General features: G+C 38.3%; 1 protein-coding gene across 4 annotated transcripts in view; it reads right to left on the bottom strand.

Moving 5' to 3' along the window:
* The window catches only part of LRBA (LPS responsive beige-like anchor protein), a 364,869-nt gene that overhangs the window by 309,050 nt on the left and 29,654 nt on the right, over positions 1 to 26,165 (bottom strand). For all 4 annotated transcript variants that reach the window (XM_081208302.1, XM_081208305.1, XM_081208304.1 and 1 more), the window contains exons 3-17: positions 17,709 to 17,940; positions 17,468 to 17,568; positions 16,766 to 16,861; positions 14,875 to 14,996; positions 14,626 to 14,752; positions 13,496 to 13,615; positions 11,933 to 12,079; positions 11,195 to 11,392; positions 10,602 to 10,735; positions 8,497 to 8,605; positions 8,220 to 8,372; positions 7,315 to 7,483; positions 6,712 to 6,791; positions 5,445 to 5,507; positions 3,376 to 3,473 (exon numbers count right to left, since the gene is read on the bottom strand). In XM_081208302.1, the coding sequence (XP_081064428.1) occupies positions 3,376 to 3,473; positions 5,445 to 5,507; positions 6,712 to 6,791; positions 7,315 to 7,483; positions 8,220 to 8,372; positions 8,497 to 8,605; positions 10,602 to 10,735; positions 11,195 to 11,392; positions 11,933 to 12,079; positions 13,496 to 13,615; positions 14,626 to 14,752; positions 14,875 to 14,996; positions 16,766 to 16,861; positions 17,468 to 17,568; positions 17,709 to 17,940 (1,949 nt within the window). The remainder of the gene's footprint in view (positions 1 to 3,375; positions 3,474 to 5,444; positions 5,508 to 6,711; positions 6,792 to 7,314; positions 7,484 to 8,219; positions 8,373 to 8,496; positions 8,606 to 10,601; positions 10,736 to 11,194; positions 11,393 to 11,932; positions 12,080 to 13,495; positions 13,616 to 14,625; positions 14,753 to 14,874; positions 14,997 to 16,765; positions 16,862 to 17,467; positions 17,569 to 17,708; positions 17,941 to 26,165) is intronic.

Raw genomic sequence — 26,165 nt, 5'->3', positions numbered from 1 at the left:
ACTAAATAACTGGCTGCAGGCTGGAGAGACCTTGTATATCTGAATCCTTGCTGGCTGAGACTTTTCAACACCACTCTGTCTCTTGTAGACAACCTGCTGTTCCTGCTTTCCTGTGGGAAGCACTAGCTCACCAAGTCAAGCTTTCTAGCCTCTCATCCGATTCTTATGGGAAGCCTCCGTAACCAAGTGAAAAATGAATCTGCTCCTTCTGTCTGCAACAAGCCCTGATGGATTTCTGCTAATTTTCAAAACCAATGGACCTGAGGTGCATCTCAATCAGTAGATAGAGATATACTTTACTAAAAAATTTCAAGTCTATTCAATTGCTTTTTTGTTAAGGAAGACAAAGCTTTGTTCATTTATTTGGCTTTCTTTAACACATCAGGCCTTTATGCAGTGAGAAAGATTCCTGACCCATACTAGTTACAATCATATGACAAGAGGTAGGATGGTAATGTTACCATTTTCAGACTACATATGTGCACATGCATCAATCTGCATTACTGACTTTGCAGATAAAATAAGAACTAAAATGCAACCACAACAAAGTAACTACCTTCTCAGCTAAAATCAAGTGGCCTTCACAAGGAAGCCAGAAGCCGGAACAAATAAACACCTATACATTCCAGTACTCTTCAGGTCATGGGTAGGCAAACTAAGGCCCGGGGGTCGGATCTGGCCCAATCGCCTTCTAAATCTGGCCCGCGGATGGTCCGGGAATCAGCGTGTTTTTACATGAGTAGAATGTGTGCTTTTATTTAAAATGCATCTCTGGGTTATTTGTGGGGCATAGGATTTAGTTGTCCCCCCAAAAAAATAGTCCGGCCCCCCACAATGTCTGAGGGACAGTGGACCGGCCCCCTGCTGAAAAAGTTTGCTGACCCTTGCTTTAGGTGCTTTGATTGTTATCTTATTTACTTGATTAAAATGTGAAATTATCAGTTACTGAGCACACATTTTTTTAGCCAAACTGATTTGCAGATATAGTAAAGTAGGTAAGTACTTTTTGAAAAGTTTTCTTGCACCAATCATTCCCACTGGAATTCTTCTTCTTTGAGAACAAGTTTAAGTTAGCCAGATATTATAGATCATATTGATATGTCCTGCACAGGTGAATGATTCAGCTCAAAACAGCTGTATACAATTCACAGTTTTATTCTGACTTAGGTACCTCTTAGCAGATGCCAAGAATATTTTTTCCCCTGTCCCAAGGAATGAATGTCATCTAGTGTGAGTGCTCTGCACTAAAGAGAGGAAGAATAGGCAGAAGTGATAAACCATTCATTTGCAGCCACTTTTACCAAACTGATCCAGCCTTTGGAGAAGCAATTTTAATAAGATGCAAAGACTGTGAATGCTCTCATAAAGTTTGCTATCAGAACTGATCAACCAGACCTGCTGTGATAATGCTATTATTAATCTCAAATACAGCAGACAGGCAATTTTTGAGGAGTTCCGGATAACCAGACACAGCAACATACATACTATATACCTCTCTACCGATGAACAAATCTTTGCAAAGTGGCATTTTGTCTGGTACTTCCAAATGCACACAAGTAAGGGACCCCCCCCCCACACACACACATAATGCTTTGTTCCTGGTGTCAACAGCTCATTGGAAGATGGAAATATACAGAAAAGGAGAGCACAGACTCCATTAATAAAAGGGCCTTTAAAAGAGTGACAGTCTGTAGTATCTTAACTCTCAGATTTTCTTTACAAGCAACTGACCTTTATTTCCAAACTACAAATATTTAAAAACTTTTTCTGCACATGTTTAAGTATAAAGAACACTTAACTAGCCATATAGCTACATGTTAAGAATATAAAGAGAGCAGACTTCTTACCATACAATGACATCAAAGCTGTATACATTTTTAAATTAAAAAAAACACACATCAACAAACGGGAAAATAAGTGATTTCTCACAGCAAACTAGCTGCACACATACATTTACCCTATGCTAGCTAATAAAAAAAGATTGCCTTTTGCCACTTAAGTAAAAGCAAAGTAATACATAGGAGACCTCATACGATATTCATTATTCTGAGTGTTTTATTAGTTTCCAGCACATACCGCATTACCATACAAATGATCACAACAGCCAGCACCACAAAAAAGTAGCCGTAAAGAGAAGGAGAAAGCAATTATGAACAAGATCAGGTGACTCTTGAGGCAGGAAAACTTGTAATGTGTAATATGATATAACCCAAGGTTAACCAATAGTTGTGACAAAACATATGAAATGAGAATGCTTTTTTTTATACAGCAAATGAATTACTGCTCCCAAAACTGTTCTAACAGTAACTCTCTTATTTGACTCTATGTTTGCATTCTCTCCTGGCATCAACTCTGAATTAATTTTAAGTGAGAAAAGGTCCAACGCTGTGGCCACCCATGGAGCCATAAACTAAATGGTGACATTTTCAAACCAAACTGGAGTATGAACCTCCAACTAATATAAATAGTTGAATGCACAAGTAGGAGGTGGATAAAAAAATCAACACACAGTGCTGGCTGAAGGCACACACAACTTTAATAAAACACATCAAATGAACAACAACGGTTTGTCATTTAATGAGTATGGATTCAAGTGTAGTAGCACAAGTTTGAGTGGTGCTCAGCCAGTCTACTGAACAGAAAGTTAAGGAGGTGCGTGGCATTAAGCAGAAGCAGGCAGCTCAAGAACCACTGCTTTATGCACATCCTTTATGGCACAGACTGAACCTTTACCAGTTTAGGTACACAAAGCCCCAAAGCCCCATTTTCTAAACAGATGGCCCTACAATGACCAGCTGGCACACCCCACCAAGAGTAAGTGAGCAAGAACCCTCTGCAGTCAACAGATGCTTCACCCACAATAGGCAGCTTGAGCCCAAACTGCACATCACGTTGGCCTTACTTTGAAGGCTTTCATGGGTGCCCCAGGCTCTGAGTTTTCATTTAAACAAAAAACAAAAAACCCATGGTATGTAAATCAAGAACAGAGTTTTGTTGCAGATAGTGGTTTGTGTGGAATAAGAAAAAACCCACATTTGGATGACACACTAAGTCAAAACATGGCTTAGCTCACAGCAGTGCAGCAGTAGCAGTCACAATTTTCTCTCTGGCAGCCCACATGCTTGCATATTCACATGGCTTGGGAGACGCCCAATATTAATAGCTCCCCTATCGTAAATCTGGAGTCATTACACATTTGCCTGTAATATGTTTACACAATGCAACCACAACATTAACTGAGATGAGAAAATCAGAGGAAATTACTCTGCAATGGAGACTCTAACGGTATCCAAATTCAAGTAGGACTTCCAGTGGCAAATAAAATGATACGAATACTCTTATTTATGGCTGTTTTGACTGAAATGTAACTCTTACCGTAATCCATTCCTCTGATCAAAGGCTGGGATCATAGAGCTGGGGTGCTCTGACATAAGGGCAACAAGTAGCTGTAGGACATCCATTAAATTGTCATCCTGTTAAATATAAATGGAGATCCACATTCATATAATCATTGAATTATCAGTGCAATCTTCCAGATAAGAGAATATAGAATTGTAATCCAAATCAACTTTGTTGAAGACAAAGAGAGAGAACATACATAAATAATAAAAATATTGGATAAATATATGTGACTGGGGGTGTGACTACCAAAAAAGCCCAGTAAGTTTGATCCAGACTTCACCTTTTTGCCAATTCTCTCCCTACACCCCCTCCCACCATTTTCCACACTGCAAAGGAGGCTATTCCAGCCTTCTATGGGAGCTTTTAATCTGGATCCAGTTCATTGCCAGGACTGCTTAACCTGAAACAACAACTGGACAACCCTAAGAAGAACTCAGAATTCACAAAGCAGTACACTTACCCTGTGTGAAATGGGGCATTTTTATTTTTTAAAAATGCATGAATAGTAGCTATATAGTTTTATTTACACACACACACACACACACACACACATACATGTCAGGATCTAAAAAAACCCAAACAACTTGGTATCTTTCAACAAAAAACACCACCAAGCAGAAAAGAACTTCAAAAGAAACTTTAATATAGAACAAGTGGAGCGGAGGAGATCCCACCAGGAATACCCAAAACTTTTAGCTATGCCTAAAGTAGTTATTTGGATTCCAGCCATTATATACCAGCTTAAGGGCCCACCAGTTTTGATAAATAGGGAATGGAGAGTTGATGTCAAAGGAAAAAAATTACACAACTTCTGTATTTCAGCTTTTGTAAATTCCACTGGTATCAATGAGTCAGCCATGAATAACTAAGTGCAAGGCTGTTCCTGCTGAATTTAACCCTAACTCTGAAATCACTTGTGAGAAAAATGTCCCAGTGGATAATTGGAAAAATCAAATACACAAACTATTTCAAGGCTGCAATCCTGAATTTGCAAGATAGGCTCTGTTTAAGGTTTCTTTTGGTGTGAAACTGTTTTTTTATATATAGCAATCACATTCGGATCTCATGGATTACGTAGGATATTGAAAACAGCATTTAAATAAGAAATCAATGGTGTATAGAAAATGTAACTTGCAAGCTATTTGGCAATTTAAAAAAAATGGTACTTCCATTACAGAAATAATAATTTCTTATTACAATCCAGGAATAAGTTAAGAAATGGAAAAACAATAAAACACACTCCAAGAAAATGACATTGGCTGTTTTTTTATGCAAAGTAGGCAACCATCAAAAATCCTTATTTACATATTAAAATTTTGCGTAAATAATGTATTCTCCAGATTTGTTTAATTTTTAGGTATTGCCCAGAAAGTCATTTATTGAATCTCAAGGAGGCAGTTTTGTTTTCAAGTGCAATCTCCCAGCATAAATGCAGCTATAGGTGAAAACACAACAGAGGGGGAGAAATCTATACTTCTCAAGGAAAAATTCAATTAATTCTTTATTCTACCCATTTCAAGCACCCTGAAAGAAATTAGTTTGGTTAGATTTATGTTCCTATTTCCCAACTCTTTGATGTTACATCTGGCATCAAGCACTTGCCTGGTGCTAAAATATGAAGATGTAGATATCCCCATGGTAATGTTTATTTCCAACTCTGTTTACAATCTTTGCTTAGAGTTGATTAGTGTGTTTATTTTAAAATCCACATTTAGAAAGAATTATTTTACTTAAAAAACAAGATGGGAGGAAAATTACTTGAACCACATAAAACAGCTTTTTATACGTGCAGCTTTGCCATCTGTTTTCTACACCAACTCTCCTCAATATATCAGTTCAATGAACTGAATAGGAAACTATCAGAACTTATTACGTTAATGAACTTCAGTGCACCATTGAACAGGTTTCTTAAATCATCACTCACTATTTGTAGTTTCCACCAACAGTTGATTTTATGCTTCTTATTTAAAGCCATCTTGTGGCGAGAAGGGCTGTTTTGTTCAAACAGTTGTTGGAAGCAAAACAGTTAAAATTAAGATTACCTCATGCATGGTGAGGAGATAGTTGAGGATGCCCTGTAGTTCATCTTCTTTTACTCCATGATCCTTAAAATATAAAATAAAATAAGTGGCATAACACAAACAAGTCATGAATAAAAAGCATCTTGAGCTACTTTATGGGAAATGATACACAAATGGAATTAAATAAATTAAACCTAACAACGGAACACACAGGGTACATTCTAGAGAAATGCCTGTGAAATCAATAGGATTCACAAACAGAACTTTTCCAGTTTTGCACCACAAGATATAAACCCTCCAGGAACTGTTCCCACATATACTCCAGCGTTTTCATGCTTAGCCCATAGCTGTCAACTTTTCCCTTTTCTTGCGAGGAATCCTATTCAGAATAAGGGAATTTCCCTTTAAAAAAGGGAAACATTGACAGCTTTGGCATAGCCTGTATATTATTCTTTTATATCTCAGTCCTTTAGCCACTTTGTCATGAATGAACCTATTAACTTTGAGGAGTTGTGATGGCAGTTGTGGTCTAAGTTAAAATAATAATAATTTATAGCTATAATTAAGAATGTGGCACGGCTATCACACTGGCCTGTGCCTCCTAGAAATTAAGCAATTTACACCAGTAGTGTTTGCCAACTAAATGTGCAGTCCTTTTCCACAAAAAAGCAACCTCTAGTTTTACCACCATTCACAATAAGTGCTTTTCCTATGTAATACCATGGCTCACGAGGCAAGATCTTCAAAATTATAGTTCACTAAGACTAAGCAATTTGCTAGGCCTCAGCTCCAGTACAAGATCTGAAACCCAAATAGCCCCTTCTTCCTCCTCTCTTGGAAGAAATCCATCCAGGTTGCCACCATCACCACCACCTCCTTTCTGCTCAGCACAGAAGAGTTCTTTGCAAAATAATCAGCCTTCAGGGGAAAAACAGGATCAGCCTGACAGGAATTTTATTTAAATGTTTCTGTTCTAGTGTTTTGATTGAAAAGACCCAATAAAGTTATTTATCTCAAAATTATTAAAACAAAAGACTCCTGCAGACCCCTTGACACTTAGTTGAGTAAACCTGTAAACCTTGAGTGCCAGAGAGGGATGCAGCTGTACTAAGAGGAGGAGATAAAAAAGTTGCTGCAACTTACATTCTCTTCTCGGTCCCTCACCCACCTTCCCAGCTAGCCAGAGGCGTCAGGTCTCTTTCCTCCCTCTCTGGGATAAGCACTGCTTAAGCTTCAGCACAATGCAAGATACACTGCAGAGCCCAGCCCCAATTTGTAGACTGCTTACCTTCATTACTAACTGCTTAACGAACATCAGCAAAAAGGCTCTCAAGGAAAAAATTTCTTTCTGATTGGGTCGTGGTCCATCTTAATTTAAAAGAGACATGTTATATACTTCACAGCTTGGTAATAATTTCGCTATTAATACATTAACTCTGAACATTAAATCATCCTCCACCTCCACCACCCAAAAACAAAAACAAATTGAGAAAACACACGAGAAGCATCATGAGATTTCTAGGAAAATATCTGCTCACACTTCTCTGGATCCAACCCCCAGTTAATAAGCTTGTTCTGGATCTTCCATATGCACCTGGCAAGTATTTTCTGTACCTACTGTTGTGTTTTCACCTAGCTACCTCACTGAAAAGGACACCAGTATTAGCCTTTCCACTGAAGTGGCAAGACCCTGTTACACTTTATTAGGTCACCTTTTCCTTTATAAACACCTCCATATCTCACATAATGGAACAGGTCTCTATGGATCCAGGAAAGGGTAAGGTCTCACTACACACTTAACAAATTCTGCCCCTCCCACAATCCACAACATTATAAAAACCCCTATGTGATTGTTGTGGTATACTATAGTAGCATTGGACTTTTCACATACCTAAACCTTTTGGAATAATTCCACTGCGATCTTGAGGATTCACCACCCAGTAGTAGTACTTCAATGTGTGAATAGCCAGTAGAACTGTTCCTACTCGTCGAATTGCATTGTATATATTGGCTGTGCCAATGAATTCGGTAGATAAGTAAGTGTACAGGATCAACTGAACCTGTATCAGACAATTGAGAATAGAAATAGGTTATATACGATGCCATACACATGGCAGGGTGAACCACAAGCAAGTAAAGGTTGGGTAATTCCAGCTAGTAAGCCTACAATACTGCACTCAGTGATGCTTACTTTTTGGTAGACATGTACAGTAAGCTTGCAATGTACACAGGGGTTATGTTCTTTCTTATTTAATAGTATTTGGTTTGAATTGTGTAAAGGTAAAGGGACCCCTGACCATTAGGTCCAGTCATGGCAGACTCTGGGGTTGCGGCGCTCATCTCGCTTTATTGGCCAAGGAAGCCGGCGTACAGCTTCTGGGTCATGTGGCCAGCATGACTAAGCCGCTTCTGGTGAACCAGAGCAGCGCATGGAAATGCTGTTTACCTTCCCGCCAGAGTGGTACCTATTTATCTACTTCCACTTTACATGCTTTCGAACTGCTAGGTTGGCAGGAGCAGTGACCGAGCAATGGGAGCTCACCCCGTCGCGGGGATTCGAACCCCCGACCTTCTGATTGGCAAGACCTAGGCTCTGTGGTTTAACCCACAGCGCCACCCACATCCTAGAATTGTGTAGCACTAGGTTAAGCAGGTGACTAATAAATATACATAATAAATAAAAGAAAGCTAAGTAAATTCATGAGTAAAGGAAATATTCCCTTAGAATGTGGGTCTAAGATGTCTACAAGACCTTAGATACTTTCATGCTATCCCCATGAATGGAAAATGTTTTACCTTGGCTGGAGTATGAATCCATATTGCAGGGTTAAGGAGAATATGATCACACAGTTGCTTCAGCAAGGGCACACCATTGTGCAAATTGCTCAGATACTTAGCAAAGGCAAGACAAAGTTCAAGAACAGCTCTGCTAATGTGTGCTTTGGAAGACTGCAGAAAGAGAAACGGAATATGTTTAAGACAACATGTAGATAGTGATTTATGTGACCAAAACATGAAACGTATTTCATGCAGATTAAAAGAGAGAGAAAAGCAAGCAACAGGCTTCATTTACCTTTTCAAGACTGTATCCTATTACAAGGAAGCCCTTACAAGAAAGCATTTGTTCTTGCATAGCAATTGAGTTCTTCAGCAACTCCATGATGAAAGCCAACAGAATGGAACTGGAAGACACATTGTATTGAAATACTGCAGTTTATAGTGTTGAATAGCAGATTAGTACATTAGACTTGTAATAACAATCTATTTTCTCAATTCACATACTACTTTTTGAACATTATTAAATTATACATCCTATTAGTTTCTCTTCATATCCCCACAATCACCCAATGGTGATTGCTGGATTCAAAGAAATAGAAATAGAGTACATCACAGTACACAAAACATGATACATGGTTCAGACGGCAATATCTAGGTATATGAGAGATTTCCCATGTTTTATAAATGTTTTCTATTACAAAGCAAGGCAAATCTTGCTCTGCAATGGGGTAATATTTGTGTTAAATCCATTGGGACTTGCTTTGTAAACATGTAAGGAATTAAAATAGTTGTAACAAATGTTTGTAAGAAGGGATTGCTGTAACAGGATCATCATCTCTGGATTTCAGGTCACTATTCCCATGCAGTGATCATCATCAAAGTCAGAAATAACCCTTCTGTAAGCAGAAGAGGTTTTCCACTCGCTAAAGAGCACTTTTGTATCATAGACAATTTACTCTCAGTCTCATTAAGTCTCCTAAAGGACAACTGAAGAGTGTACAGGAAGTAAGAATTGCAAAAGCATACACTTCCAATTACCTCCTTGATTTGTTAATATCTGAAGCAAGGCTCAATGATTGCAATGACCTTAGAAATCTTAAAGGTAAAGGTAAAGGTACCCCTGCCATACGGGCCAGTCGTGTCCGACTCTAGGGTTGTGTGCTCATCTCACTTAAGAGGCCGGGGGGCAGCGCTGTCCGGAGACACTTCCAGGTCACATGGCCAGCGTGACGAAGCTGCTCTGGCGAGCCAGCACCAGCGCAGCACACGGAAACGCCGTTTACTTTCCCGCTATAAAGCGGTACTTATTTATCTACTTGCACTTAAGGGTGCTTTCAAACTGCTAGGTGGGCAGGAGCTGGGACCGAAAGATGGGAGCTCACCCCGCCGTGGGGATTCAAACCGCCGACCATACGATCGACAAGTCCTAGGCACTGCGGTTTTACCCACAGCGCCACCCACGTCCCCCTTAGAAATCTTAGGTAACAGTAAAAAGCATAAAATCAGAAGCTTGAATTGACAGGCAAATGACAGTATAAATGGAAGGCTAGGGCAAGGGATTTACGTAGCTGTCTTTTTCAGGAATTTTAAGAGTCACACTCCGCATTCCTAACATTTTTTCCTTAACCTGTTCTTTCTACAACAGTTAGAAATAGCAATACTTTTAGAAAGATACTGTATAAAACACACACACATTATAATACAGGCACCTTTTATGGCTTTTACCACAGAACATCATCATTAGTCGTCTGAAAACACCTAGCCTTTCCTTTTGACAGTCCCATAGTGAAGTTGAAGTAGTCTAGATATACAAGACATCTTTCACTGATCAAGCACTGGGCCAGGAAGATAAACTCTCCTTGGTTAGAACCAGCAGCCCTGTAAAAAATAGCAACCCCCCCCCTTTGACAGGAAGGAATTCATCCTCGAGAAAGAGATTTTCCATATCCCCACTACTCCATAAATTACATAGCTACTGAATGATGTACACATTTGTGTAGAAGACCTGGTGCCAGTAATCTTGACTTCATCTCAAGGTCTTCTCTGCACAAGAGATTTAAAATGATCTAACCTTGAAAATATAAATAATGTTCCCAATGCTGCAATATAATTGCATTATTTGGAGGTAATTTCCCCCCATAAGGGGAAACTTCCTCTCACAACATCTTCACCTTGGCTATATTTAGATGTGCATGTCCATCATTTAGTGTGCATTTTATTGTCAGCTTACTCTATCTAGAAAACACCTCTCCCAACTTAGACGGCAGAATAACAGTTAATAGGCTAACTGAAAGGTCAGGCATAAGAAATTGTTTACTACTGGAGAGTGCTAGTTTCTCTAGAATGCAATAGACATCGCAAAACAAATTGGCAATCTGAAGAGCAAATAAAAGGTCTTACCAAACAGTTGTGTCAGGTTGATCCAATGAATATTGCCTATAGTCCAGCTGTGCAAACAGAGGAAAAAGCACCTGCACTCCTCCAATTGAATGCATTGCACTTTGGATTGAATGGGTTATGACTGCTTTTACATCCTGTTAATACCAAGTTTGTACAAATTACAAATGGATATTGCATTTGTTTAACTACTTCGATGCATTCAAAATGTGACCTGAATGCTTCAATAGGATCTCTAAAAATTAAATGGTTACCTTGTTGAAATGACACAGAGTGTGGGGGAACTTAAAGATGTGTGACAATAAACTTCAAAAGAAAAGCAGTTAAAACAACTTCGGGGATGGAAAATCTATCAGAAATACAAGGCATTGGGCCTGTTCAGCTTTGAGGAAGGCAGGAGAGAGATCGTTATTACTGCACTCTACAAAACAACTACATTTGGCGACTGAGCAGGCTGTAAATCTAAATAAATAAACAAAACAGATGGACCTGAGTGCTTTTAAGGACTCACAGTCAAACAGAACACAAAAGTATCCAAGGGAAAGAAAACAAAGGAAATCCACTCCTCCTTGAAGTTGAAACCAATGCTAAAATACCTGCAGCATGAGGGCATGTGGTGAATGTACAAAGATGGAAGGGTTATCCCTGGGTGATGATTCTAGGCAGAGCTGTGCATCTGTAGCCCTTGGATTGTACGTAAAGGCAATACAATTAGAAAGTTTCCCGTCATACAGTAACAGTTTGTGATGGTCAGCAAGGAAGAGGTCGCTTTCTCCCTTGAATTTAAAAGTTCCCTAGAATAGAAACAAAAGGTAAAGTAGGCTAGAATCCAACTGGAAATAAAACTTCCACACGTGAAATATTTCAAGACCGCTTAACCATGGAGATCTGAGGTGCATTTTTCTAAATAAAATTCATTGATTTGTGATCCAAGGTCATTGCAGTTCTTTTAATTTTCTAGACATATGTTTTAAACAGTGTTTTCTTTTAAAGCGTGTAAGTTTTTCCTTTTCTTATTTTGTAACAGAAAAGAAGACTGGTACAGTATCTTTAGCCACAGTCACGAATAAAAACTTATTTGCTTATATTTATAACAGTGGTTTGGATGTAAAAAGTTATTTCTGTTTTGAAGTTTAGCTTGATAGCTCTGCATGTGGTTTGCACAAATGCAAAACAAGACATCTGACAATCCACAGATAACTTTCATAGGAGAGTTTAAAACTTTTTAAGGAAAACGCATTACAAACTAAAGTGTCTATATTAGCTCTTTGCTGAAACCAGAAACACCAGAATACAGTAAGATTCTATTGAGACTATATTGAGACAATAAATACCTTGTATCCAAGACCAAGCTGATAAATAGCAAAAATCTGAGCAGCATTGAGAGCCTCACTGAAAAGATAGACAGCTGTCATCTGGCCACAAAACACTCGATTGGCATCTGCTGTTTCTGAAGAACCCAGGAAACATTTATCAAATGTCTAGGAAAGAGAACAAAATATTAAGGAATAATATAAATGGGATCTATGTTAGTGTGGTTCTCTTTTGGAAGGTAAGAATATACATCCAAGTTTCAATATGATGTATGGCTTTGGTGCACATACATGAATACCAGGCGCTGTGGCAGAGAAGGGATGTACCCACTCTCATCAACATCATGTAGGTTATATGAGGTGTGCATGTGAAAACCCAACTGACACAGAAGTCAAGGGGGAAGTCCCCTGTGCTCATGTGCACATCTATGATCTAATCCATTAGGGCTATAAGATATAGCCTGCAAAATTATATTTGATCATGGTTAGTTCTCCATCCTTCTTCACACTTGACTATTAAGTACAATGTGATGGGTAAGTTTGGTTCCGGCGTAGAGCATATGCTTTGTATATGCCTAAGATTTTAAAGAGCTGCTGCCATTTGTAACAGACTATACTGACTTTTTAAAATCATTTTAGACACAAAATACACTGTAGCAATTCTTAAAATATCCAGGGCAATCTTTCATATTTCCAGGATGTAGACATTAACTTTGTGTCATGCAACCACAATTTTACCTGCTTTTAGCTGCAGATTATGAAACAGCATATCATCCCTACAACTTCAATACATATTTATGGGTGAATAAATATGGTAATTCACTTCAGTGACTGGGACCAGACAAAAGTAAACGATGGAAGAGGTGTTTATTTAGGGGAGACAACTTAGGGTTCATATGCAAGATCACGAAGGCAGATTAAAGCATTAGGCAGACTGATGTAGTCAAAACTGGAGATATCAAGAACTGGCAGAATAGGGGTGAAGAACAGAATCTGGCCAGGGGGCAGTATTGCTAACTTCCTCCACCTTTGGAGGGCTAAGGATGACATATGAGGGTCACCAACAGTCCCAGCTCAGCCATTAGCTGGGGCAAGGCCGCCTCTTCAGGAGGCGCCCCTCTGGACACCCTGCCTTCCCTGCCACTTCCACTGGCATCAGTGCCAATTTTGGGCAAGATCTCACCAATTTCCATGCTGATTGTACTGCTTCTCCACTGGCAGTGGCAGCAGTGGGGCAGGAATCAACAGCAGCAGGGCAGAGTGGTACTTCCTGTTTTGCCTCATGCGATGAAATGGGACACACCGCTCCCGGTGACCCACCACATTTGATATCATGTGACTAATATATGCTCACACAATTTAAAATAAAACCCTGAGGGCAAAGACACAGCCCTCAAAGTACTGATCATCTGATCATTGGGTATTGCATTGGGCTTTGCAAGACCTGCTAATTATCCAAGTGTTGGCACTTTGCAGAACCCTATGCGAGGGATTTGTTTTTTTAATTCCCATTTATACATTCTACCTCAAATTAAGCATCAAAAAGAAAGAGAGGGACACCTTTTGGTGTAGCAAGTTACTTACGTCACTGGTATTGACAAACCATGTTATCTCTCCATAAGATGCAAGTTCCCCATTCACATAACATCTGAGTTCACTGTTCTTCCAACGGTTATAGATATGCACTATAGTAACCATGTACCACTACATAAGAAATTTAGAAGAGTTAAACTAAATTTAAAGAAGTTTTTTTTTTCACCTGTTGAAAAGTGTGCATTAGTTAGCAAAATATAGAGAGAATTGGCATCACACACACTTCCCAAACAAGGGGGACAAAAGAAGACACAAAGTTTGCATATGGTAATTTATATGTGTGCGTCAATTCTAAAATAATTGCTGTAATTTAATTAGAAATACATCTCACCATAATTTAGAAGGCATCAGGTGACTTAGGTTGCTGTTCAGTCTGCAAAGCATTGGCAATGTCACAGCCCCTAATCTCTCTTTTTAAGGTTCCTTATCTAGAATCAGGTTTGGATGGTACAGCCCTCAAACAGAAGACTGGCCTCCCGCTACAGAGAATAGAATACTGTCCTCTGTAAAGTAGGACATATGGCCATCCTCATTAGAATAAGCAGCAATATTGCCGCCAAAATGCTTAAAATATAATGACCATAAACCAAACCAACACATCCAAACTGATTCATTTTTTGTGGGCACTGCTCTTATACTCTTTCCCTGAATAGTTTCACCAGTGTATCTAGCTGTGCTGTTGGTATTTACAAGGAGGTAAACCCCTTCAAACTTAAGAGCCTGCCCAACTAGAAAACTTCAGAATTAATCAACAGTGTGGTAAAGCTGCAAACTCCTTTCAACTTGAATATTCTGCATAAAAAGAACACAGAAAGGTTGCCATATGAAAAAGTAAAGCACACAGAAAACCTAGACTCTAGATTATTACTTTTAAACATTATTTTTATACCACATTTAGAGTCTTTTCCTTTCCTTTCCTTTAACTGTAAACTAAACTCATATGCCAGAATCTTCTCTCTTCTCTCCTCAAAGCCAAATTTCAGAATATCCAGATGACAAAAAATGTTATCATAACACCACTAGTGCCAATGGCCATTAATTCCCATAGAGCAGAGACTTAAAAATAATGTCTAATGGCATGCATTTAATAGGCATTTGCAGGACAACACATCTGAACTCACCTTTTGTGGCTTGAAATCAAATTTCACACAGTGCTGGAAGCCTTTTCCTTTTGATTTAATTGAGGTCACAACCAAACAGCCTCCAACGAAATGAGCAGAATACCCGAGTCCTTTGCTTGTTCGAAAACTGAAACAATTTATTTAAAAATGGTTAAATTCACCATTTATTCACAGGTAGTTGGTGCGAGCAATCTTTAAAAGTAGACATAGATGAAACAAATTTCAGAAAACATAATAATGCATACATACCAATATAAGTAAGGCTTATCCTTGTCTACATTGATATTATTTACAGGATCCATTCTTAACCAAGTATGAAAAGTAAATCCATTCTGGTAGGGCCATTTGGCTATAGGAGGTAAGGCAATAGCCTAGAAAAAAAATAAGTTTATATGAAGCAGTGAGGTACTTCAGAGCATGTCATTTGATTTGTATAATCAGAAAGCATGCAAAGGAAAAGTGTATACAATTTAGATGTGACAGTATTGATACCAAAGTTTGCCTCTTCACATTTAAATCATAGTGAGACAAAAAATATCTTTGGGCTCTTCCACATGAAAAAAAAAAATCTTTAAAATAGTCACAATTATTACATATGATACCCAATCCTAGAACTAGAAGTCCCCTTTTGTCCCAAGTGATGGCAACACAGGCTTTTTTTTTTTTTTTAGCCTGAAAGATAGCACAGACATGAAGGCATTTGCCTTTATTAAGGGGGAAGCTGCAAGGACAAATCTTCGAATCAAAAACTAGTTTTCTGAAAGGTTTCTGTAACTCTGTGGTTTAAAGATGCTGACAACATTATCGATACAAATGAACACAAACATCAAAGAACCTGAATGGCAGCAGACTTTGCATTACATTGCTAAACTCTGTCGCTATACCTGCCCAAAAACAATGCCATAAATCTTCTAGAGAGGATATACCAGTAACCCACTCACATGTCTGAGGAAAACATTCCTTGAAGTACATGAGGGCAAAACATTTTAACCTAAACACTATTCCTTAATATATTTCGTCCTTATGTTTTATTTATACACCTATCAAACATTAGAAAATATCTGTATGTTGCAGTTCAATACATATTACTATGTTTTTATATTGTTATTCCTTTATTTCAATGTGATACACAAAGTTCCCCAAGCCAGTCCATAAGGGTAAAAATAACTATTGTACAATTTTTATTTTTACTTTTTAGTAAGTTTTTTTTGTTATGATTTAAAAAGCCATCAAGTAATTAAGGGAGCAGCACAAAATATACCATGGTTCTGGAATTCATTAACATTTGACTTCGAGACTGCCATATTCCAGGCCTTTTGAAAGGCACTGAAGATCTACCTATTATCATATTGTGGCAGGAGTGAGGAACCACCATAGCAACTTGGCAAACTATCTAAAGAAGTCACTTACTCTAATAAGTGTAAGATGCACCTAGTGCAAAGCGTGCTCTTTTTAAGAACACCTGGAGTTAAGTGGCAGCTTCCCTAGGAATTTGGCCAGGAAAATATTGCTCATCAAAACAGAGTTATTTTGGTCAAGTTATCAAGAAGCACAAAGAAACAGCAAAGGCAACACACACACACACACGCACATGCGCACACACACACACACACACACACACACACCAGCACAGTACAGTACAGTATAGTAATCTTGTTTTGAAAATATTTTAAAAAGCTACAATAATGGTTGCAATATTCCCATCAAAGTGTTTTCAAAGCATTGCTTACTGAGACTAGGGCTTGAAATGAGGTTCATTTAATTAGGCAAACCACCCATGAGGTTCTTATAAGCCATTATATTTAAAACAGTTCAATACAATAAACTGAGTTTTCATTAGTTAATGGACAGAAGCCCTTATAGTAGTATGGTATTAACAAACCTCTATCATAGAGAAACAAATACTTGAGCAATACAATGTTTATCAAGAACATAAAAAATTTAACATTCATGTACATGTGTGTATGTTCAAGTTTCTAAAACCTGGGAGTGGAAGGAGGGCAGATTTGTGTTATTTTTACTGCCTTGTATTTGAGTGTGCTTAGAACTAAAGGAGCCTAATGAAAGCATGTAGGAAAAACAACCCAAACACATAAATTAAAGCAAAAAGAATAGAAGCATAGGGGAAATAACTACTTACTGCAGCACTTTTTCCTGGGAAGTTGAAGAAGGCATCAGGACCATACTTCTGAGGCATGTGCTTTAACACAGACAACAGCTTTCCAGCATGTGGTGGCTATTTAAAGAACGATTTCTCGTGTATTTAGTATTTGAATATAAAATTCAGCAAAACAATTGAACATTAACTATGAACTTTAGACAACACTTCTGCTGATTTGCACATTACAATGATGCTATCATACACAAATTATCTCATAAATCCTATTTGCCTTGGATGTCTAGAACCATCATTCTGAGTGGATAGTATTGGTTGCCAGCTGAGTTCTTACAATGTAGAATATGGGACTTATGCCCACCCCTCTGCCATCCAGTGCCAAGGTAGTGAACCAACCACATGATAGGGCACCATACCATGTCATACGAATGTTGCATAAATAACGAGTCTGTTAAGGGTATGCACCCTTAAGATTTGTCATTTCAGGGATTTTGGTGCTTGAGTGAACATGTTAAACTGCATGTTCAATTAACAACAACAACAACAAAATTCCAAACAAGTACAGGTCACACAACCACACGCTGGCCTGGTCACAGCCTTCCATCTAGGTTCAAATCTTTTCATTAACCTTATGTATGAAATCAATGTATGAAGTCAATGGAATCAGTTTCAGTGAAATAAACATATTTTCTCTCTTTTTTGGCTAATGCAGAGTGTTCTACTTACCCATTTTCCTTTTTCTCCCTGAAGTTTGCTGAAGTACAGCTTTAACTCCCGAACTGTCACATTGTAGCTTGCTAATACTCCCAGCATATCAACTAGGAGATCTAAGAAAAACAAATTATTAGATTTAGATTAATACCCAACTTTTTATTTTACCAGCAAAAAATGTTATAAAAAGGATTCTGTGTCAATTAAAGACACTACCACAGTTACTTCCAGTTTTAGGCTGACTGGAAATTCATACCTGCAATCATATTGTCAGCTTTATCAATCCTCTGGAGCACGTGCTCAACAAGACCCACTTCTGTGCAAATTTGGAGATTTCGTATACTTTTCTTCAAGATGGCTGTAAACATGCTCCATACCTCAGCCTGGCAAGTGACATCACATTTATCCAACAAGTCCACCATGCAAGTAATACTCTCTCCATCTTGTATAATAAAGTTCATTTCCAGATCAAAGTGACCTCCTACAAGCTTCAATTTGAAAAGAATAGACATTAGTGATTTTCTCTATCTCCAGAATTATATGTTTAAAAGATTTACAACATACAATAGCAGCATTCCTTTTTTGGGGATACACAGTAAGGATATGAGCAGACACCACTAGAAAATTTAGATTGCATAATCAAGTAAGTGCACGCCGAATTAGAAATAAGTGTTACTGGGTGGAATCCAGAGTTATATGGACATAATGGGGTGGGTGGAAGCTAGCCATGCCTCGTCCCTATGGCAGCATTCCCCAGGTCCTCAAAAATGCTCTACTGAGGGGTGGGGACTCTACTACATGAGGTTTGCACCACCACCCCCCACACAAAAAAACTGGGCATGGCACCTTCCATGAGTGAAGCTCCTGCTTGAAGAAGTTGCTTCTACCCAGTTTTCAGGAATCCCCCTATTACATGCACTTAGTTTTGAATCCAACTCATTGAGTCCAATGGGTCTTACACTCACATGTGTTTCCATCGTTTTACGTTAACCATCTAGCAACAGGCATCAGTGTATATGATCAATGTATATCGGAAGCCAATGTCGGAGTAAGAAATATGATCCCAAGTACTGTTTTCCAAGGAGCAATTTTAGAAACATTCCTTTTGACACATGACCGGTAGGTTACCACAGGTGTCCACAGGAATTTTGAGGGTGAGAGGGTGAATGCTACAAACAAACAAACCTAACTGGCATCAGATAATAGGACTATCATTTGTGGGTAGACCTGGCTCTGTTAAACTTGCATTCTGGGTATACTCATCCATTTGTTCTCTGTGGATAGGCTGCTGTCCATCTGCCTAGACAGATGCCTGGTGCACCTGTAATGTCTTTTCTCTCACCACTGAAACCAGGTTAAAAACACTGTACTATACCTTCAGAGTTGGATATAATAATGATGGACTTTATGTGCATTGGCATTAACAGATTACTTTTTAAAATGTTTAGGAATTCAGAATAGTACCACATTTTTGTATGAAATGAGGCCTTAGTTAGAAAGATCACAAGTTCCTGGTTTTGTTGCTGTATATTGTGGTTGAACTGACAGGTGACTCCCCAGTTGCTACTCCAAACTTAAGTTCCATTGAATTGGATAGGAAAGTGATCATTGCACTTATTTTGAGGGGGCTAACGTGACTAAGACTGCAATCCTCTGCACACTTATCTGAGTGGGACTCTACTGACAAGTAAACATACAACAATCCTATACACATTGCTCTTCTGTTCTCACTGCCCCATTGTACTGACTCCAGTCAGTACCCGTGTATCTATACTCCTGGCTTGCTTAGCTATGTTCTTTTACATAGCACTTGGTGGTTTCTTCAACAGATCATCCTGAGTAGTGCCTCATAATACCCAGCCTGCAATGTCACCTGCCAGCTCGTCTGATGACAGGGTTTATCACACAAGAGCTGTATTTAATTCAGTGAATGACACCCCTTGGGTATATGAGGGTTAGCAGCAGAGATCTATTACTAAACAGAAACTAATCAGATAGGATTTTTTCATTAAAAATATATTCATTCAGATATAAGATTTGCCAAAACAGTCACTCTTCCTGGCTTTTCCCTGAATCCCAGCAGCTCCCACTCATTACTCAAGATCTGAAGTGTTAGAGATATACATGTTGGGAAGCACATTTTTCAGCATTCTTAACATAAATCAGCAACGATGTCATGCACCTCAAGATTAGAAAGCTATAGCGAGTGTATCTGAGATTCCTAAACAGAATACACGTATAATGGAAAAGAATGAATGAATAAATAAATAAATAAATAAATAAAACACTTTAAATATTTCTCCTCTCTCACTCTTATTTCATTAATGAAATGAAGGAAGAATGGCACAGGTAACAACTTGTAGCAGGTGATAACTTTCTCCATTAGCAACAGTGGTGAATGTCAAACAAGTGAATGGAATTGGAATGTGGCCGGCTAGACCTTTTGGCCTAGTGGTGAGAGGGTCAGTCCTAGGGGTGTGTTTGAAAGCTGCTGATAGTGAAGGTTCCTAGGAGGGATGGTCAATAGACACACATCGTGTAACAGCATCCAGGCACAATTTAAAGCTATTTTTTTACCTATAAATCCTAGGAGGGTTTGCAGTGAAACTAAAGGACTACTTTCACTACCTTCCATTGTAGTGCCCAGATCAGAGGGCAACTCCTGACTGACATATTGCTGCCGTGTCACAAGTGATAACAAAGTAATGCTGGTTTTCTGGCTAGAAAACCTACCCTTGCCATTTTATGCATGCAACAGCAACAGTCAAGTACTTGGGCTCAGTAGAAAGGCAGACTCATGCAAAGAACTACCAACATCTTGAAAGCAAAAAAATTAAGGAAGCCATGTATGATTTTATGCTTATGAACCAACGATGAAATTATTCAGCTTTTCTGCCAATGTCAAGCACAGTGCAAAGTTGTTAGGGAAAAAATCCCTGGCTCACTAGCTTCTTAAAGTTCATTTCTATGAGTTAATGTATTTGGTTTTAAGTGACCATCAACTACCATGCCAACACTTTACAGGCCATACATTCTGCTGTTAACTAAAATGACCTCACCTTCACCTCAATTCTCTACTACCCATCTTTCACTTTTGGCTACATGTACTATTGTCAGTAACTACCCATCCAAGAAGTTGATAAATTAGTTTTCCTATCTAATCTGCAAAACACAAATAATTCAGCAGCGTTAGAAGTAGAACACTCCTAGGACCAGACACTAGACTTAAATCTCCCTCATTTAAGTGTTTTATGAAATTACTTTAAGAAAATATGGGAAACAGTTACATGCAATTTGTAGTGAATTTGATATACTGTTAATATGCAAAAATATTATAGATGCACGTAAGTGCACACCTATACAGTATGTCATATTAACCCTTTCTAATGGCAATTTGAGACTGATCAACCTTCAAGACACAAATTTGTTGCCAAAGACAGGGATCGTAATCCTGGTCCGTACACTGGCTAGTTATTATCCGAGCTGCAGTAATGGCTGTGCAGAGCAAAATGTAATCTCGCGAAATGTCACAGTAAGTTATGAATATCTGAGCAGCCTAATGCACCTTACTATCCATGAAGTGTGAGGATGTAATCTTATTACCTTTTTTATGGTTGTATTTTTTTGAATAATGTAGCCTTTGAACTGATGTATAGTCTTTCCCTGCACTTTAGCATGATTTGGTCTCCCGTGTCATGCAGTTCATTTTTCAGAACTCCCCGATTCAATGTATTTTAAGTCTTAGGCTCAACTTCATAAACAATCTTTATAACAACCCACAGGGTGGCATAATATTTTCGCTCTGTAGATTGTGGTATAATGTGTAAGCATACAGCAGTGATTTTAAAGCAACACATTTGAAGCATTCAAATACATCTTCATAAGTTTTACATTTCATTTTAATATTTGCCTTGGCTATTCGTAAATTTAAATAAGTCATAAATATATCAATACCTGCATGAATTCAAGAAGCAATGACAACCTTTTGTAGTTTACATTTGTAGATTAAGGGTCTCAGCCCCAATTCCACCCCCTCCAAAATCTCTGGTATCCAGGGAGATTTCTTTACACCTAATATCATTATATACCAAAATAATGGTTAGGCAAAATTAGGCAAGTTAAGAGCTAGAAACCAATTATCTATCTACATTATTAATTAATGGTTTATGAGTTCAAAATATCAGTCACAGGATTTTAAATTAATGACAGCTACTGTGATAATGTGACATTAATTTGAGGAACCTTACAAACAAAAACCTGTCTGAAAGTGAACGCCAGTCAATCTAAGACATATTTATTTGATATATTTAGGCTATGAGCTGAAGGAAGGTGCAACTGTTCTGAGTACTGAACAGAGAAAACCCCACTGAAATAAACTATTATGAGAATTAGTGTGCTTATTCTGAAATAACAGTAAATAACGATGCCATTTACATTGTTTGAAGATACCAATTTAGGTTCCTTTAGTTACCCAGACTGGGGCACGGAAACATAAGAACAATTTGAAACTTTCTTTTAAAAAAAGCACACAAAGTTCAATAATATACACAGAAGCGAACAGAAACACACAACACAAGTTGTATAAAAAATACCCTGCATTTTAAAACACTGCAGAGGTACTATGTTATACACCGTAAACTTTTCCTTAATGGTAATAAAGAATTTAATATACATAAATGTTTTCCAAATATAACTTTCTATATTACGTTTCACACACGTATGCATAATGCACAGTCAAATTTCACCTTGAAACTAGAATGAAACAGCAAGTGACTGGTTGGCATTAAAAAATTATGTATTGCTACCCAGATCAGAGTTATGTAAACTGCAAGACAAGACATGCCTGAGGCTCATTGGGTTTTTCATGTCAGGTTTAAATGCTGGAAGATACAAATGTTTCAGACCATAAAAGGTGCATGCACTATGATAAATACTAACATCTGTGACTGCTGGCCAATCTTAACTTTCCTAATCCAAGATACAAGGCAATCCCTGCAAGCTGCAGAATCTCTAGCTAAAAGAAAAGAGACAACCTAGCTGATATTAGTGAAAGTTAATTTTCATACCAGCTGACTCAGACTTAAATACAAAGTATGGTCTGGCTGTACACAAATTATTGAAGTCTGCACATTGTGCTTTCTTCAACCTACTGTACTCTGATTTCTCCTCTCAGTTTTCTTTCTCCTGCCCCATCATCTTACACAGAAAGCATAGGGATAACAGAATTAGAATAACAAACCATAGAAACAACCAAAATTCTCACCATCACCAATAAACCGGGCAACTCTAGGTTTCAGACACCCTAGGGTTTGCCCAAACCATGGTTTGCCCACTTCAGATATAACAGCATCCTATGAATGGTTTGTTAAAATCAAAATGAAGAGGGGAAAGCAGGGTATGTGAGGCTAGTGGGCAAGAGAAGGGAGCGTAAGACACAGATTCATTTATGTAGTGTCAAATCTTGGTTTAGTGTTAAGTCTGAAACAACACAATAGTCACATTTATTTTAAACACATCTGATGAAGCCAACTCTCATTCATAAAAGCTTATGGCATGTCTTTGAAGGTATCTTAAGACTCTTCATTGATTTTGCTGCAGTAGATTGAACATGTCTATCCTTCTGGAAATTGGATCCAAAAAACGGTGCTATTGCACGAGTGGAAAGCATTGATTTTCATTGATCTGCCCTGTGCCCCCTTATCACGTGGTTCCCAAAGGTCACCCAATCTTTAAGAGGAGTTTTTCAGAAGGTGCAGGAGAATGCAATAGGAAACCGTGTTGCAGCAGCACACTTCTGTTCCCTTGTCTTAGGCTTCAAGTCAACTACAGAGACTGAAATAAAAGCTACTTAAATTTGATGTAATTTTAATATCCTACATTAAGCTGTTCTATTAAACATATCCATTATCCTTCTATTCAAATTTCCATATTGACCCACCCTACATATAAAACCCACTCTCACAAAATAACCAAATTCGTAACCTTAGTAACGTAAGTACATCAAGGTAAAATTCTTGCCTAAAGTCATATGCAAAGTATGTGCCTTCCTATAGGAAATGAGATTTCCAAAATCCATTACATCACTGATTCATACATGAGCACTGAAAGCCAATAAATCACTTAAACTATGATACAGAGGTCCTTTAAAAATTTGCATTTACCTATAGTAAATACCGCCATGTTCTTTAATAGCTTGCTAGCGCAATCTTCGCAAACTACTGATTTATGGTTGTGACATATTTTCAAAATCAGAAATCCATCACTGTATGACATCTACTAGAAAGGCAGTTCAAGTTACATAACTCTAAATTTAAACTCTGTGTAACATGAAAGTCACATAGCAAAAAACAAAAACAAAAAACACCCTGTACTGTATTGCTTATTTTAGTTTCCCTACTGTTCATTTCACTCTAGGAATATATGGAAGCTATTTGTTAGTACACCACATCAATTTACAGGCCTACTCATAGAGGTTTCTCAACATTTCATTAGGAACATAATAATAGACAAAAAGAAAATATAGCGATAGAGCCTCTAGAAATGAATGGCAATAATCAAACTTGGAAGTAACAAAGGCTGAAAGCAAACAGTGGACATTTTCTCAAGATAACAACTGTCATGATCTCTTTTAGCAACTTTCCTGAAGAAGAGGTAACCAATGGGCTATCCTAAAGTGACCTTAAAATTTATATTCAGCAGAAACAATACTGTTTTACCAAAGCCTATTAAAGTCTGTGGGCCATATCCAACCCCGCAGCTCTGCCTGGTGCAGCAAGCTTTCGCCTAACTCTTAGCAATCGTCACAGCTTTGTAAGGTTTGGCGGTTAGGCATTGGCTTATTGTTGAGTGGGGGGAGGGGAGGTCGGCCAACGCCTGCCCCTCCATTGTCCAAGGGTATTCCATTAAAGGAATCTGGATCCTGTCCGAAGTCCACTTGAGGGGCTATGGCCATGTCAGGCCTCTGGGAACACCAGGGGAGATGCAGGTGGGTTCCCCCGAAGCAGCTCCCCTTTGGGTGGTTTACCTTTATAGACTTCCTGCAGAGGGGCAGGAGTCCGATATAGTCTTTTGCCAATGCCTAAGCCAATACCGCTCACATTTCCTGTAATCAATAAAGTTGTGGCCAAAATTTGCCCAATAACCTTAAACAAAAAATCTGTGTCTGTGTGAATTTCTTTATTCTAATGGGGGGTTGGCTTGAGGGTCTTGACACACAAATAGAACTCCTGTTATACCTGTGGAACCTTGCTAGCGCACAACTGGATAAAACCCAATGTTCAAGACCAGCTAAGATGATTTTACTGAAAGAGGATCACCTTCAAAAAGACCTGCCACATGAGATGCTTGAATGAAATAACTGGCAAAGGTAGACAAACCACTTAATTGAAAATTCACACTCAGATCTTCCTCAATCTTTAAATGGGAAAGATATCCGTTCATTAAAAAAACAACCTCAAGGTACAAAAGTTTAAAGTGTTTTTTTCAGCCACTGTCTACATTGAATTAATGGCAGTTTTATGAATTTTTAAATAACAAATAGGTATTTCTTCTCCAAAATTTCCTTGTTTTGTTTTCTCAAATGATGAGGCTTACAATAACATTTTCCCCAATGTTCTTTCTAAGAGGGATACAGAAAATGGCTTGTTTTTAATGACTATTTTATCATCCTGTGCTCCATTGTGATGGAGGTGCCATTGAATATACTCCAACTTGTCAGGCTTTGACAAACCATTTGTGCAAGAATTCTAGTTTTGTGTATGGCAACAAACAGCATACAATAAAATAAATGGGAAGGACCATAACACCTGCACTTAGTAGGGCTACACCAATCTACACACTTCCGTAGTGTGCATTTTCTCTCACACCAATGTTCTAACGGTCCCACACACAAATGAGTATAAGAAAGACAGAATGGAATGGAATGCAAGAGGAACATAGCAATTGATCACCCACAAGTATGCTTTGGATAGGCCCTTAACAAGGTACTCAAAACACTGACAAACTGTGGCCCACCAACTCTAGGCCTGCACAAACTGTGACCCACCAAGTCAAATAAAGTTAGCTAGCTGTGCACTGTGGCCTGCCAAGTGATTGATAATCCCCCTGCCAGCCATGGAGTAATAACTGGAGGTTCCCCTGGTGACAGCCATATATAGCTGGTGGGTTGCATTTCATTTTGTGGGTGACAAGCTGTTCAGACCTGCTACTTTTGCTAGCTTTCATTCTTTTACATTTATCACCATTTGGGATACCAGAACTTTTCTGTAGATAACTGTGTAATCTGCACATGTGTTTTTGTATGAAGCCAGTCACCTACAATTTACCCAATAGTCAAGTCGGTTATCACACATTTGTTTAACTTCCATGCATTTGTCATCCAAATGCTTTGCAAGGAATAAAGAAAAAACATATTTATAGGTATAATTAGATTATGTTGTCCACAGCTAACTAGAGAAAGAGGAAAACATTTTGTCTTGTATTCTTTTAAAAAAAGGTACAATACATATTTTAATTGCCTAGTGTTTAAGACATTTGCATACAAACAATACTAGATGGCTCAGAACTCAATGCACATTTCCCCCAAATTATAAAGAAAGTAAGGTGATGTGGACGGTGCTGCTCAATATATTTTGCACTGTGTAACCATAAAAGGGATGCCAGGAAAGTCTCACTAGAAGACAGTCCAAAGTATTGGGCAAATTTATACATCGGG

Source organism: Podarcis bocagei (genome assembly GCF_964188305.1).
Source record: "Podarcis bocagei genome assembly, chromosome: 9".
NCBI classification, from domain to species: Eukaryota; Metazoa; Chordata; class Lepidosauria; order Squamata; family Lacertidae; genus Podarcis; species Podarcis bocagei.
The sequence above is the reverse complement of the archived record's forward strand: the minus strand, read 5'-3'. Positions and strand labels throughout refer to the sequence as shown.